The sequence below is a fragment of the Arvicola amphibius genome, chromosome 6, assembly GCF_903992535.2.
Source record: "Arvicola amphibius chromosome 6, mArvAmp1.2, whole genome shotgun sequence".
NCBI lineage: Eukaryota > Metazoa > Chordata > Mammalia > Rodentia > Cricetidae > Arvicola > Arvicola amphibius.
Genome location: NC_052052.2, coordinates 96,530,896 through 96,548,030, shown reverse-complemented (window position 1 = coordinate 96,548,030; position 17,135 = coordinate 96,530,896). Strand labels below are relative to the sequence as shown.

The 17,135-nt window shown below is 36.0% G+C and overlaps 1 protein-coding gene across 1 annotated transcript in view; it reads left to right on the top strand.

Annotated features, from left to right (window-relative positions):
- Malrd1 (MAM and LDL receptor class A domain containing 1) overlaps positions 1-17,135 on the top strand; it is a 617,971-nt gene that overhangs the window by 9,890 nt on the left and 590,946 nt on the right. Inside the window, exon 2 of the mRNA XM_038334493.1 lies at positions 3,975-4,112. Within this exon, the coding sequence (XP_038190421.1) occupies positions 3,975-4,112 (138 nt within the window). The remainder of the gene's footprint in view (positions 1-3,974; positions 4,113-17,135) is intronic.

Below are 17,135 nucleotides of genomic sequence, written 5' to 3'. Positions count from 1 at the left end.
GGGTACACCAGATAATGGAGTGGTGGAGTGGAGGGGTATGTGAGAACCACATTATGGAAATATTTAGCTTTGGCTTCATTAGAGGCCACCAACAGAGACTATTCAGAATCATTTTCTTAATTTTGAAAGTTGGAATATTCAGGTCTAAATCACAGTTTCTCTTTGCTAGACATAATATTCAACTGATCCTAATTCCTGGATTTCAGAACCAAATGACCATAAAGTTGAAATTTTTAGATTCATAGGGCTTTTCTAAAACTATTGAAAATATCCATAAAAACACTTAAAATTCACTCAGTATTATATATATATCAAACTTATAATTTTATGCAACCAAACTGGTCATTCTATGACAAATAACATCAGCTACTTTTAATTTTAGTGTACAGAATCACCAGTGTCATCCAGAATTAATATCTCTGCAGATTCATTGGATGTTAGGAGCGAGTGTAATAATCTTAAAGCTTTTATCACAAAGGAATATTCTAAGTCACTTGGCTCCTATCAATGTGAAGAAAGTAAGATCTAAGGTCAGCAACCTGGATATATAGACATGTAATGAAAACCCAACACTCTAAACTTGAATTCTGACTACTACTATGTTTTAAACAGGAACAGTTCCTTTCGTTTGAATGCTATTTAAAAATAATGTGTCAGTAAGTCTCATAGGATATCATAAAATTCAGCAACTTTTCTAAATAAAATAACCCATTAGTTACAGCTGTTTCAATATGTGCACGACTCTGTGTTAGCCTAGGTTTCCTTTCCATAAAATTCAGAAAAAGGAAATCTAAAATGCATGGTGATGTAACAAAGTAAAAAATAAACACCACAGGATTACATGCTTAAAATGATAAGTGTTAGGCGATATGTATTTTCCATTATATAAATTCATTGACGATAACAATTATGCTTCCAGGAACTATTAGGTAGTTTCCTAGACTTAAGCCTAGGAAAACTGAAATGTGATTTGCTTTTGATGTTTTCTGCCTTATCTTTTGTTTTGCTAGAGCTGTCCTCATTCTTACATTGTGTTCTTTCTTCCGAGAACATCATATTTTAATGATTTACCACACTTTCTTGAATGCATCGTGAGTTCTGGGTTATCTGACACGCCCCACTTTTGTCAATATTAAAGACTTATGACTTCTCATTTTCTCAGGAACATAACTGAAGCCAACTTTCAAGACTTGATATTTTTATTCTGTTCTAAAAGATTGACTCTACGAGTGATTCTTCAGAATTTCCTTAATGATCAAATCGAGGGCTGTGCAAGCTGACTCACAAGATAATTAGGGATTCCAGGAAACCTTTAAAACACAACATGGAATCATTCTCCCTCTTTGATGAGTGGAGGTTTGACCTTAGGGTTCATAAAAGCAAAAGCAAAAAGACGAGTTTCAGAAGTTGAAAAAAACACACGGGAATTTGACAAAATGCCTGTGTACTTGCTGGTCATTATGTTGTTTAAATGTGCTCTAACCCTCACAATGTGTTGTAGCTGTATTAGTAGCAGTCTACATAGCTGCAGATTTGAATACAGCAAATAGTTTAAGATTTGAGTGCCGAGTCATATATTGAATTAGAAAACTAAACAGCCACAATTCTGTGAAATTGACAAAATGGTTTAAAATGTGCAATTCTGTGCTGGTGGGAAAATGAATACTTATGAAAATTTTGGATGTCTTTGAATAATCCAGTAGCTCATGATTGCTTTTTCAAACAAAATTAGTTGAAAATGTGTGCTGATTAGATTCATTTTATAACAAAAGAACCCCCATTGAGACTATTAAGAGGGAAAAGGTGGTTTGTTTAGCTATTTTTCTCTAGTTTTAACATGCCCAGAAATCATCATTACCTCTAGGCAAAAAAGAACAAAGAACTTAGCAAAAGAACATCAACTCAGCAATTGTACTGAAGGCTGAAGGTAATCTCTTTCTATTAAAACAATATTTGTCACCTCTGTGAGAATTTGTGCACATTTATACACATGACTGCTAAAATATGGAGATTAAAAGAGCTGTTTTTAATTATGGATCATTGTAAAAATTGTTGGAAACCAAAATAAAATTTGAAAAATAGAAAAATATTTATGCAAATATATTCTGAGTTGAGTGGATAACATACAGTTTTGTGTTAACTAATGAAAAGTTTAAGTTCTGAGAAACATATTGTTAAATGATTTCATAATTCTATGAATATAGTTCCTAGCATATAGTTGCTTAAACTAAGATATTATTGTCTATTGTCTATGCACATTGGGCTGGTTGAAATAATCACATTCTATCTGCCCTCAGTCCTTGCTGAGGCAAGTGGCATATGGTGTAATGCCATACATTTATACAACTGGCTGGATAATTAGTTCAGTGTTTGTGCAACCAGATAACCTAAATATTTTAGAGGTTTTATAAAATCCCAAGTTTAATGTGGCATAATTCTTAGCCTAATAGAATTTTTGATTTTTTTATAGAATGGTGTCAACTATCTGTAAAAAAGTGGCTTTCTTAGGTTGGCTAGAATTAATGATTTTTTCCTGTATTTTAGTAAAAATAGCTTAAGGACTAAACTAATTAGGCCTTGGAGTGGGGCTTTTGGAACTGCAAACAACAACACAGAGTTCCACTCTTGACCCATCCTTGACAACTCTACTAACTTATTTAAGTTCCTTAATATCTAGAAGACATCATCTCAGATTCCTCTTCAGAAAATGCTGTTTTTCCTGAGGCTGCTGAAGATCAAAACTGTTAGATTAGGGGGAATGCTTTAATGACCCCTGTGCTCACTGAGGATTCTTGCTAGTGTAACAGAATACTGCTCTTTAGCAGAGTCTTCCAAATTAAAGAAGCTAGGAATAAAGACAATAAAGCACAGAACTGACAAAAAAGAGATATTTCTACATTACTTTTTCATTCCCATAAAAGATGTCGAAGAAATACACCATATACATGGCTATGACTAAATCATATTTACATCTGAAAACATGATTAAATGAAAACCATTGTTTTTGTTTTTGGTTTTTGGTTTTTTCACTGAGATGTCAGGCATTATCTGAAAACTGGCAAGCATATTTACTCCTACTGGCACTCAGCACTCAGCAAAGAGCTGAGGTTGTTTAGTGGTAGCAGTTTAAGCAGAAGCATTGCTGTGACTCTTAGAGCTAGGGAAGGGGCTGTTTACATTTGAGACACTGGACTTTTAGGACATGACATTTCTTGACATTGCAAATAGTAGAATAAAGAATAGTAGCCTACTCATTTTTAAGATAACAAACAACAACCACAAACAGTAACCAAAACCCAAGTCTTTAATTACTCTTAACCTTCTCCAGGGTATCAGTTGTCTCTAAAGGAGAAGGGGACACAGAAATGCCTCTTCCTTGATAAAAACACCAGTATTTATCCCAAAGCTGAGATTCAACCAAAAGGCAGCTTAATTCCAAAGATGTATACTAGAGACATTTGACTTTCAATCAGGGAGGCTTTTATGACTGCTTTTTAAAATCTAAAATTCTGCTATCACCAGGTATCATGCAAATCAATATTTAGATGAAGATATAAATGTAATAGTAACCATTACATCTTATGGTACCCCAAGATTTTAAAATGTCATTATGCATATGTTATTAGATCCTCACAGTAGTAGTTTGAGAGACACAAGATGGGCTGCTGATATTTTAATTTTACAAGAAAACGCAAAAGCTTCCTGAAGGATTTGGTCAAGTCACTCAGTTAATGGAACCCCAGATTCACAGTGGTCCTATGGTTCTGTGAACCCTTCTTTCTCTTTGAGTGCACAAAGTCTTGTGTGTTGGTAATTTACTAGAATGTCGTGTGCAAAAGGATTTGTGTGAGTAGAGGTCGAGCTGTGAATCACAGTCCTTTTCTGCTGACCTTGTAAAATCTGAATCTGATATAGTCTTTAATACAAAAGAAAGGAAATTGTAAAAAAAAAAATCTCTTTTTATTGCTCATTAGGCCAGAGTTATGAAAGGTGTGACTTTGAGGATGGGCTCGGCATCATGACACAAGATCAGAATCTACTACCTTGGAAAAGAAGAAGTGGGCTCATTGGTCCTTCACCTCCATTCTGGGACCACAATGGCAACGTATCTGGTAAATGCTTTGAACTTAATTTTGTTTAAGTTACATGATATGCTTTGTAGTCTGTACCGGCAGGCACCGGCGGAAATGTACCTGCGGGTACGGGCGGTACCGGCAGTCGGAGGGGTTAGGAAATAACCAAGATAGTCCTTTTATAATAAATCAGTTTTAATAAAAGGGGAAATAAGGGAACTTACAGAACCAAGGGTCCAGCGGAGCAGAAGGTAACGCGGGGGAAAGCAAACGGGCTCCTCCCGGCGCCCCGATGCTATTTAAGGGGTATCCTACCTCGCTGGGGCAGCCACGCCCCTGAACGCAGGGATTGGGCCAGCTGCCCCAACATCAGTCCACACCATTGTGTTTTTTGTTATCATATCAGTTATTCAGAATTAATTCACTCAAGGAAGATTCAGTCATCATATTTCTATCCATTAAATGATGTACTTGGATAACACTCAACACTTTGTTACCCTTCCTTCCACACATTTTTCCTACCTCCCTTGTCTTTCATAATCTATTGCTCAGTCAATATTCCACACATGACTGAAAACATGGCTTCTTTGACTTTGCAAATTTAGCTTATTTCACTTAACATGATATCTCAAATTCTACTCATTTTCCTGAATATGGGATGATTTTCTACTCTACAGCCAAATCAAATTCTACCTAAGCATATATACCACATTTTAAAAACAACTCACACATATATGGGTACTCAGACCCATTTTATAGCTTGTCTATTGTTAACAGTGCTTCAGTAAACATAGATGTTTAGGCATCTCTACCTATCTAGATTCTATTCCTTTGAGTATAAATACTTGAATACTATAATGTGGCAGTTCTATTTTTAACTTTTCAAGAACCCTCGTACTGATTTCCATAACTAACCAGACTAGTTTCTGTGCTTGAACACACTATTTTTCTTTTTCCTTTAATCTCTTCATTGGATTAATCTTTAGCTTGTTCCTTGTAATTGATTAGATAAGTAGAATCTGTGTTGACATTCTTCCATGAAATTTATGTATTTTAATTCCTTAAAATATTTCTGATTCTAAATATAGCACAAGTTTTCACGCTCAAATTCCTGGCATTCCAACAGGTCTGTTTAGCTAACAGTTGGTATGCTGCAAACTTTTTGGATGCATTTGGGGAATTGTGAATCTGAACATGTCAACACTATACAGATTAAATGGTTGAATGTCTTTACTTTGGTAGGATTAATTCCAGCTCTGTCTGATAGTACTTTGTTGCAAGTCTTTCTCTGTCCCACCAGCCAGCTTCCAAATCATGACATGGAGGTTTACTATTAATTATGAAAGCTTGGTCTATAGCTTAAGCTAGTTCATAACTAGTTCTTATAACTTAAATTAGCCCATTTCTATTAATCTATGTGCTACCACGAGGCTTGTGATTTCTACCTCCCCTTTTACGTGTCTGGCTTGTTCTCCATCTCTCAGGGTCTCCTCCTTCTTCTCAGCATCCTCCTTGCCCCCCAAATCCTGCCTAGCTCTTGGCTGTTCAGCTTTTTATTTTTAAAAAATCCAAGTGATACATCTTCACAGTGTACAATAAGTTTATTCCACAACAGTATTTGCCTACTCAGGATTACTAGATATTCTGCCTTCTAGCTTTGGAGATATTTCTGGGGGTTGGACTTTCATTCAGTTCTTTATTAATTACCTAAATAACTTCATTCATCCAACACTGTGTGTTTAACTTACATTAAGTAATTGATTACCATACATTAGAATGAGCAAAATTCAACTCCATAATGCGTTCAACTAGTCTGTTTCCACACATTATGACCTACCTTTTAAAAGAAATGGGTGATACTTCCATTAAATAAAAACAATGAACTATCCAGTGCTGGATATTGCTGCGGAGATCATTTAAAGCAAGCAAGAACTCAAGATTCATATAAACAAACATTAGACTTGTCGATTATAATGGGCATCTCATTTCCTAGTTAGTGTTGTGTTTCAGTTCTCTGAACTTTAAGAGCAAAGATAATAACGCTAAGTTCACGGAATTATTTTAAGAGCAGCATGGACTTAGGAACTAAGTTATACATTGTTATTAAAGTTTATCATAGATGGTCTGGTACTCAACAAATGGCAGATATTCCCATTTCTGGATGACATTAGTGTTATTAGCAAGATATAATTTCATATATTTTGGCTTTGATGTAAAAATATTTTTCTTTAGAATCTTTAATTATTGTTAGGGACAAACCAATTTTATTGCAACAAAGACCCAGTTTCACAAACAGGACCAATTATTACTACAATACAGTAACCTCACTAGGTTATGATACTCGCTGACTTTGCTGCATCGGGTGTTTTTATTGCAATATCATTCAGATTTCTTATGTAGAACATTTCTCTTTGGTGCTTTTCCCATTCTCTTCATTGTACTCAGAGGCTCTTTCGTGTGTGTGTGTGTGTGTGTGTGTGTGTGTGTGTGTATGTTTTCTTCCTGGCCTTATTCAAAGGCACAGTAGCCATGAATCATTTATAAGTATAATTAATTTTAAATTGTGAATAGTTCCTAGTAATATTTTTGAGTAAAGAATGGTTTTTACTTTAGATATTAACTTCTTGAAAATATTTATTAAAAATTGTCTTAGAATCTTATCTCCTTTTCTAAATCCTTGATTCCTAAGTACTAATGAAATTTTTTGATTAACTTACTCTTGAAGTAATTTGTCAGTTCTTCAAAATAAGATATTCATCATGCAACTAAAGTCTTGAGATTTTAGAGTTGAGCATGGGCATCTTCTAGAGAATTAAAATATTACCCTAGGCAGTATGTGAAACCCAATGAGGCTCAGAGGCAGAGGTGAAAGTATGATGCTTGGCTTTAAAAGCATGCAGCATTACATGGGATAAAGTAGTATCACTATAAGAAATTCAAATATATCTTTAAAATGGTAATGTGATTTCTAAAAAGAATAAACAGAGAATAAGGGAGTTTGCTGTGAGATGGTGTCTTCTAGACATCTCAGAACATGTACCCATGAAGTTTCTCCAACCGGTTACTCAATATGAAAAATCATCTCTAAAAACATATATACTAATAACATTATATAGGTAAAGTATATTTAGAAATACATATGTATACAAAGATATGCATGTAGCAACAATTAATGAACAAATAAGGCCATGAATTTGAAAGAGAGCAAGGAGGGGCATACGGGAAGGTTTTGAAAAAGAAAAGGAAAGAGGAAATGAAAGACTTACAATATAATCTCAAAAAAATACCACAAAAGAGTTTCAGCTATTTCTGACATTTGGTGGTATTTAAGACATTCCATATAGACACTTTTAGGAGGTAGAATCCAGCCCCTTAGAGATGGCCCTGCACTGAAGAGTGCTCGTTGCTTTTCCAGAGGGCCTGAGTTCCATTCCCAGCACCCTCATTGTTCATCTCACAACTCACCTGTTATTCTGGCTCCAGGGGATCTGATGACTCCTGGTTTTCACGAGCACTACAAGTAGGTGCACACTTAGATAGACACAGATACATATGAGTCTAAAAAACCTTAGAAATGCATGGTCCAATACAAATCAAAACCACAGGCTATCAAAAGAAAAAAAAATCACTTTTTAATTCTAATATTTTTATTTGTGTCACTGATTATGGTTTTCTCACTTGGGAATGCCTTTATGTGAGGGAATTAGATATACTGGTACTACACTCAATTCGTACCTGAGACACGTGCAATATTAATCAACAGATAGTATTAAAATATTTCTGTAGTTGGCACTTATATTACATCTGTAATCAATATATATGATAATTCCAGCAAATAGTTTTGTTCTATTCATTTAAAATACTATTAAGATGATTCTTAATTAAAAGAATCTTTTTATCTAAAGTTTTCGTTCCCTTCTAAGTACCCAACTCTCTCTAATGTTGCTTTTAAGTAGATACATTACATTTTATTTAGTATGGCATGTAAAGTACTTCTGCTGGTGACCAACTGTTTTGTTTTTCTTTTTTGAAAATATTTTATGTTGATTAATTGACTTATGGAAATGATTTATTAATAGTTTAGAATTGTCCCCGACACAAAGAAATTGACATTTTAGCCAGATGATGACCAGAAATTATTTTGATTATAGGTGTTTTATTATTTGACAATTACATATATGTATAGAATGGTGTCTGTATACACATCTACCCCATTTCACCTCCAACTCCTCGTGTATCACAACACATTCTTTTTTCAACTACATGCCTTCTTTTTGTGTGTGTGATAAACCACTCAGTTCAATTTGTGCAGCTCATTTGTGTTTACTATGAGGCCCTCTCTTTCCCAGGGCACTATTATCAGCTGCCAGCTCTTCAGTTAGGAATGGGGCCTAGACAGGACCCTCTATCTAGCTGGCATTTTGGTTGACTTGATCTTGAGCAGGTCTTGTCCAAGTCACCACAGCTGTATGTGTTCATGGGTACAATAGCTATGTTGTAGCTATGTTGTGTACAGAAGACAGCATTTCATAGCACTCTTTCCCATCCTTCAGGTTTTTTTCTTTTTTCTTTTTTTTTTTTTTTTTCACCTGTCCTGTGGTGTTTCTGGAGGCTTGGTGGAGGATGTGTTTTGAGAACATCAACAAAATCACCTCTTACCAGCATAGGGGCATGGGAATTGAGGACAGAAACCACAAGACAGTATTGGGGTGAAGTTTCAGGGATTACTCAGATCCTAAAATCACCCGCATTTATTTTTCCACAGCTTTTATACCCAATATTAACTGGGGGAGAAGGTAACAAAGACTTCATTAACATGATAGAGCAAAGCTAACTCACACAGCCTTTCGGAGACTTCCCATTATCGGCATTCTGTTGCCTGGTTAGTGAAATGACCCAAGTCACATGTACTCATGTCCACTGAATTACTTATGCAGTAAACAGCTGGTCCCTAGGTGACCTCATAGTAACAATGGAAGGAGCTGAAGTCACATATACTCATGTACACTGAATTACTTATGCAGTAAACAGCTGGTCCCTAGGTGACCTCATAGTAACAATGGAAGGAGCTGAAGTCACATATACTCATGTACACTGAATTACTTATGCAGTAAACAGCTGGTCCCTAGGTGACCTCATAGTAACAATGGAAGGAGCTGAAGTACATTTGCATATCCTGAGCTACCTTCACTTCAAAACAGCCAAGCAACCACCTCCTGAGTTAGGAGGTGTAATTAAGCCTCTTAGTCTCTCAAAGTCTCTGACCATCAGAAAATAGTGAGAATGGGCCAGCATCTCGGCCTCCACAGATGGGGTCATTGATAAGGATGTTATATTTAAGGTTTAGCACTTGCAATCTCTTATTAGCATTTGGTCAGTTATTAATTAGTCTCTGCATTGATGGCTGCCCAATACCAAAGTAATAGTCTCTGCATTGATGGCTGCCCAATACCAAAGTAATAGTCTCTGCATTGATGACTGCCCAATACCAAAGAAGCTTCTCTGATTAAAGCTGAGAGTACCCCAAGTATTTAAAAGTCAACATGGCACTATGACCATATAGCAAAATAACAATAACAGATTTTATCATAGAACCCATGGTAGGCCCAACAATAGACTTTTGATCAAGTTCCAATTCTAGGCATGAATTTCACTCATGTATAACAGGCCCCAAATCTAATCAGAAAATTGTTAATTACCCAATAACAACCATGTTACTGTTACACTAGTGGAGACCTCTTGCCAAGCAGGTTGGTATTGTAGCATGGAGGGTCAAATGCTGGATAAGAATATTGATATTCTTTTCTCTGCTTGTATCCTATATAGCATACCCCAGCACTATAAAAGTTATCCAGCAGTGAGGAAGTTTCCAGGTTGGTTTAATTTCTCTAATTCCTATAGTCAAACTATGTGGTATCTTCAATAATGGAGTCTTACCATTTAGTTAGCGTAGTTTAATAGTCTAAGATGTTTGGAGTGCTTCTGTGACCTCCATGACTGTCTTAGAGTTTCTATTACTGTGAAGAGGCAATATGATCATGACAACTCTTATAAAGGAAAACATATAATTGGAGCTTGCTTACAGTTTTAGAGGTTTGAAACATTATCACCATGGTAGGACATGGTGGGATATAGTCAAACATGGTGCTGGAGAAAGGTAATGAGCGTTCTACACTTTATCTGTAGGAAACAGGAAGTAAATTTTTCCACTCTGGGTGTAGCTTATATGATTTCTAAGCTCTCCTCTACAGTGACACACTTCTTTTAACAAACTACATCTATTCCAACAAAGCCATACCTTCTAATAGTACCACTCCCTATGGGCCACACATTCAAACCCATGGGGCTATGTGGGCCATACCTATTAAACACAACATACTTTCCAATAATGTATAAAGAGGTATTCCTTTCCTAGCACTGTGATTTTCTGTAAAGGAAGAGTGGACTGCCTGTCATCCTGGCCACCCAGCTATCTTACATCTGAAATAATCACACAGAAACTGTATTTATTTAAACATTGCCTCGTGCATTAGCTCTAACTTCTTATTGGCTAATTCTTAGATCTTAATTTAATGCATTTCTGTTAATCTGTGTATCACCAAATGACTGGGGCTTACTGACAAGGTTCTAACCAGCTTCCATCTCCGGAAGGAGATCCATGGGTGTCTGCTACTCTGCCTCCTTCCCAGCATTTAGTTCTGTCTACTCCACCTACCTAAGTTCTGTCCTATCCACTAGAACAAGGCAGTTTCTTTATTCATTATCCAATGAAAGCAACACACAAACAGAAGGAACTCCTATACCAATTTTCATTTACTAACCCCTGTCTTCTGGATAACACATTGCACATCCAGTTAAACTATTGATATTTTTTTAATATCAATATACTTAAATTTTCTTTCTAATGGGTTTCCAAAAGTTGTTTGAACACATTTTTAGTTATACGCTGAAACTCTAATCCACCAATCAACCTCCTCCTCTATTCCAAACTTGTAGCCATGCTTGATCTTTTAATCTATATATGTCCCACACATCTTTCATGTCACATATAGAAACATATAGAATTACAATAACTCCCGTTATGTTTTTAAGTGGATTGTGATATAGTAGACTGTGTGGCTTTTCACACATTCTTTCTTTGGGTTACCCCTCCTTCCACTAAGTTATCTTTTTGATAATCTTGTGTTCCTCACTGCTTAACCCTTTCTAACCCTATTATTCAATATCTCTAATTTCACTTTTTTTTCTGATTTCATTTTTACCCATAATTTACTATCCCCTTTCCTTAAGTTGTATTTTCTTCAAATATTGCTTTCTAGTTTTTTTGGTTCCACTGAGACATTCTTATTCTTGCTCTCTTTCTTGATTTTTTTTCTTAGTGCCACACATGGTTCTCCTGTTGCCCTTTCTCAGTTTCCAACTAGCAGTTTTTCTTTCAAAGTTTTAGCCACAGAAATTACCATTAATTCTGTAATTCTTAATTACAGTCAATTCTTAAGCTTGTGTCTGGTCACTAATATCTCTTAACATCAATGGACTCAATTCATCTATAAAAAGACACAGGCTAAGAGAATGGACATGAAAGCAGGACCCAGCCTTCTGGTGTATACAAGATGCACACCTCAACTTCAAACACAGACATTACCTTAAAGTAAAGGATTGGGAAAAGATTTCCCAATCAAAGGGACCTAAGAAACAAGCTGGTGTAGCTATTCTAATATCTAACAAAATAGACTTCAAACTAAAATCAATCAAAAGAGGTAGATAAGGGCACTTTACACTCATAATAGGAACAATTCATCAAGATGAAGTCTCAATCCTGAACATCTGTGCCCCAAATACAAGAGCAACCACATATGTAAAAGAAACTTTACTAAAGCTTAAATCACACATCAAACCCCACACACTAACATAGGGAGACTTTAACCTCCCACTTGCCCCCAATGGACAGGTCAACCAGACAGAAACTTAACAGAGAAATAAGAGAACTAACAGATGTCATGATTCAAATGGACTTAACAGACACTATAGAACATTCCACCCAAACACAAAAGAATATATGTTTTACAAAAAAAAGAATATACCTTCTTCTCAGCATCTCATGGAACCTTCTCTATAATTGACCACATACTCATTAACAAAGTAAACCTCAACAGGTACAAAAAGATTGGAGTAACCCCTGTATCTTATTGTATCACCATGCTTTAAATTAGAATTCAACAGCAACACTAATTGCAGAAAGCCCACAAACACAAAGAAATTAATCAGTGCTCTACTGACACTCCTGGGGAAAGGGGGAAATAAAGAAAAAAATCAAAGACTTCATAGAATTCAATGAAAATGAAGGGACAACCACTCAAATGTATGGGACACTGTGAAAGCAGTGTTAAGTTCATAGCACAAAATGCCTACATAGCACTAAATGCCTGCATAAAGTGGAGAAAGCTCAAACTAGTGACTTAACAGCACACCTGAAAACCATAGAACAAAAAGAAGCAGACTCACACAGGAGGAATAGAAGACAGGAAATAATCAAACTGAGAACTGAAATCAATAAAATAGAAACAAAGAAAACAATGCAAAGAATCAACGAAACAAAGAGTTGGTTCTTTAAGAAAATCAACAAGATAGACAAACACTTATCCAAACTAATTCCCTATACTGTTTTATTATTCTTTTCTCATCCTGATCACAGCTTCCCTTCCTTCCACTACTCCGAGGACTGCCTCACCTCCCTTCTCCCCAGATCTGCTCCTTCTCCATTTTTTTTTTTTTTCAGAAAAGAGCAAGCCTCCCAGGGAAATCAATGGAACACTGTATTACAAGACTAGGCACGAACTTTTTCCTCTGGCATAATCATTCTGCTTATCTCTGGGTTATTCATTTTAGTAAAACTCAGCATCTCTCAGTCTGCTTCGGGTTTCTGCTTCTTTCAGAACATGAAAATAAACATCCACGCTTTAAGAGTGGACAGGCTTCTAGATTATGTAGTGAGTCATGTTATGTTATCATGAAGACTCCACAGCAGAAATAAATCATGTTTTTGCAGCTTTATAGTTTGAATAGCAGTTTATATAGAAATCAGGAAAAAATAATGTTGATTTATTAGTTTCCATCTTATTTCAAAAGCTCTTTATTAAGCATCTGTATTATGTTAATACTTCTCTAGGGCCTAACAACACAGTGGAAAAGAGCATAGTTCTTCTCCCCAGTGAACATTCAATCTACTGACATAAAAACAAAACTCATGCTTGTACTTACAAGACAAGAGCAAAATATCCCATTCACCAACCATTCTTCTGGCTTCATGCATGTATTTAAGATCTCACAACAGGGCAAAGATAAAGTCTGTTTGTAAATGTATATGCCTGGCAGATATTGCTTGGGAGCATTTATATTGCTTTTACCCAAAGCAATTTCAATAGAATAATTCATCTGTTCTAGGCTTCGGCTTGCTTTTTGTTTAAGGATTCTATTTCGGGAACTGTACTATCTATGTTCGATTTAGTCTGCTATGTATTGTGGAAATAGACATAACTAACACAGAAGGACTTACCATTACCTTGTTCCACTAAGAATTTAAGAATTTAGGCAGTTGGTTCAGTGAGATGGTTCAGTGGATAAGAACATGCAATTTGAAAAATTGAGTTTGATCTTCAGAACCCAATATGGGAGGAAGGGACTGAAAGATATGCTGTGACCTCCACACATGTGCCATGACGTGCATGTACTTACTCACGTAGACACATTTAATTTAAAAAATTAAAGAAAATAGAATTTAGTCTTTCAGTGAGATTAATCAGTAGGTCATAGTTTTCCATCCCCTAGTATGTTCAATAAAGAGTGAAGATTTCTATGTCTGACAGAATGGAATTTTAGAAAAAGAGGAGTTTGGTGGTTTGAAGGAAAATGCCCCCCCCTAAGGGAATGGCACTATTAGGAGGTGTGGCCTTGTTGGAGTAGGTGTGGTCTTGGAGGAAGTGTTTCGCTGTGGAGGCAGGCTTTGAGGTCTCATATGCTCAAGACACCACCCACTGTCCCAGATTACTTCCCATTGCCTGCCCATCAAGATGTAGGATTTTCTGTTCCAGCACCATGTCTGCCTGCATACTACCATGTTTGCCATGGTGATTATGGATTAAACCTCTGAAATTGTAAGCCACCTCAATTAAATGTTTTCCTTTATAAGAGTTGCTATGGTCATGGTGTCTCTTCATGTTAAAGAAACCTTAAATAAGACAAGGAGTAAATATTGTAACTATTCTTCTAGAAATAAAAATATGCTCCCATTACGTTGGTTACAAATGAGAACTGTAGCCATCAATATAAATGAATTACATGCAGATTTTATATAACAATCAGCTTTATTATGCTATTTTTAAAGACTTCATCTGGACATTGCATAGATGAAGATATTTATTTACACAATAGTTCTTTCTTATTAATGGTGGATACATTTCAAGATCCCAGAGGGTGACAGAGACTAAGGATACTATACATTTCCCATATGTACAGATTTTTTGATAGATTAGCAATAATAATAAAATATAATCTTTTATCATTTTATTTTTTCTGTTCCTGTGACCAAACATCTTAAGTTTTATTTTATATCTCACAGTTTAAGTCAGAGATCATTGTGGTAGGGAAGTTGGGGATGCAGGAACCTGAGGCAACTGATCATTCTATATCTGTGGCCAGGAGTAGTCAGCAATGATGTTTGTCTCTGTCTCCTTTTTATCCAGTCCAAGACTTATGCCATGATACGATGACACTTATATAGGGTGGCTCTACCTACTTCAACTAGTACAATCAGGGTAGCCCCTCAGACATGTTCCAAGGTCAGTCTCTGAGATGATTCTAGATTTGCGCTGACTTGACAATTCATACTGATTATCATTAAAAATATCCAAAATCACAATTATTTGATTGGAATTTTCTACTTAATATTTCTTTTGCTGTAGTTCGCCATAAGTAACTAAAGCTATAGACTGAAAATCTTGGCTAAGGAAAATAAATATTGGAATAACATCTCTGTCTTAGAATTAATGTACAAATAAAATGCTCAGTAGAATGCAAATGAATGCTTTTTCACCAGTACATTTTTCAGTATAATATCGAACCATTTTCAAAGTTTTAAGAATTTTTTTGAAATCCATGTGCATGAACACACATGTGCACAGATACACACATGCACACACACAGACACAAACACACACACACACATGCAGATGTACACACACACAGATGCAGGTTGCCATAGAGACCAGAAGAGGACCTGAGGTTCCCTGGAACTCACACTATAGGTAGTTTGTGAACTACGAATGGAATCCATACTCTGTGAGAAAGTGGGCAGTGTTCTAGACCCCTGAGCCTGATCTCTGTTCCCCCATATGTTTGTTGTTAAATTTTCTTTGGTATGTATGTTTGGAAATGATGCAAATGTTTATAGAGAGAAAGAAAAGTGAGGTACAATGGATTACAGCCAACTGCTTTTGGGCTAGAATCAAATCTGACCCTAAAAGACAGAGTGCTCTATTTTGGTCGGAACTGTATGGACAAATGGCTTGTGGATCTATGTTATTCAAATTAATTGAGCAATAAGTGAAAAGCAGTCATTCTCAGTGGACACATAGACTCAGTAACAGTGTTTGTAGTAAAATGAAAGCAAATGCAAAAGGTTTACTTTTGAATGATAAACAGCAATAAATGAGGATGAAACTCTATTAAATATGGTAACAGAGAATTTTGCCAGTGGGGTTGGTTGGCAGAACTCAGCAGGTGTCAGTTGTCAGCCTGTGCTCTTAGAGTACAGTCAGGAATACTCACTTGAATTTCCTACATCCTATTAGTCAAGAAAATACAACAGTAATCCACACTACATTTATTCTTTGTAAACTCCGGCCAATGACTTAAGTTGTAGCACAAGGAGCAAGAGAAGCTAATTAGTATGTACTTGGTCATAGTTAGCAGAATTTTAAAAATTCCCACTTTAGTAAGATTCCTATGCCTCGGTTATTAAAGAAGGCAAAGGTTTTGCTGTGAAAGGACTTTTCAAACACAGACAAGATCTCCAATTAATTGACCTTAAAATTAGAAGATCATCCTGTATCACTGAAGTGGGCCAAAAGCAATCTCATGAGTCAATGAAAAGAGAAGAGAAACATGGGAGAAATAAGGTGAGCATCAGAGCTATTTAGGTTCACAAGCCTGAAATCCTTCTAAGATGGCAGCAAAGATGGAGAAAAGAAAACATAAAATAGGGGGTAGAATAGCTTACAGAAGTAGAGAACTAGCAAAGGAACTTGGACCTCAGCCTAACTGCATAGAACGGAATTGTGCTAACAGCTTGATTAGCTTGATTGGATTTGAAGGCTGTTTCATCTCCAGAGCCATGAGAAAAAAAAGTAAAGCCAGTCAGCACTTTTACTTTAGCATTTTGAACATCTAAGCAAACAACAAAAAAATCACCCAGTGTCTGGCATTATAACCCACAGGAAGGGTGAGATAATAATTTGTGCTGCTCTGAGGTTACTATCTGTAGAGTAGATTGTTACAGCAGCAATGACAACTGAGGTCTAGCAGTGGCTGCCCTGCATACTTCTCATTTCCTCAGATTTTAGAGAATGAAAGTTTTATAATACCCTGATCATCCACTAATGCTATTTATTAACCTTTCAACATCTATAAAGTTTCTATTTCTTGATAAATCCAAAATAAACTAAACACAATCTACATTTGAAGTCTGGAGTTTTGTGTTCTTGACTCCACCTGAACAACAATTAGCAGCCTGATTTTATGTAACATTCTGTGCTTTTTCTTTTTTTTTTTCTTTTTTTTTTTTTTATTCAATCATCTCTCCAGTGGCTCACAAGTTGGGGCACTGATGAGGTCTGTCATTTTGACATCCTTACCTTAGGAAAAGGGAAATCGAACAGGCTAACAAATAAGTTCTAGATTAGAGATTCGAAAGTCCAGTTGTTGATTCAGCTGCACAAACATCACCCCAGGGTTTTGGTAACAACACACCTCTCTGAGTCTCAATGAGACTCTCGGGCCAAAGCC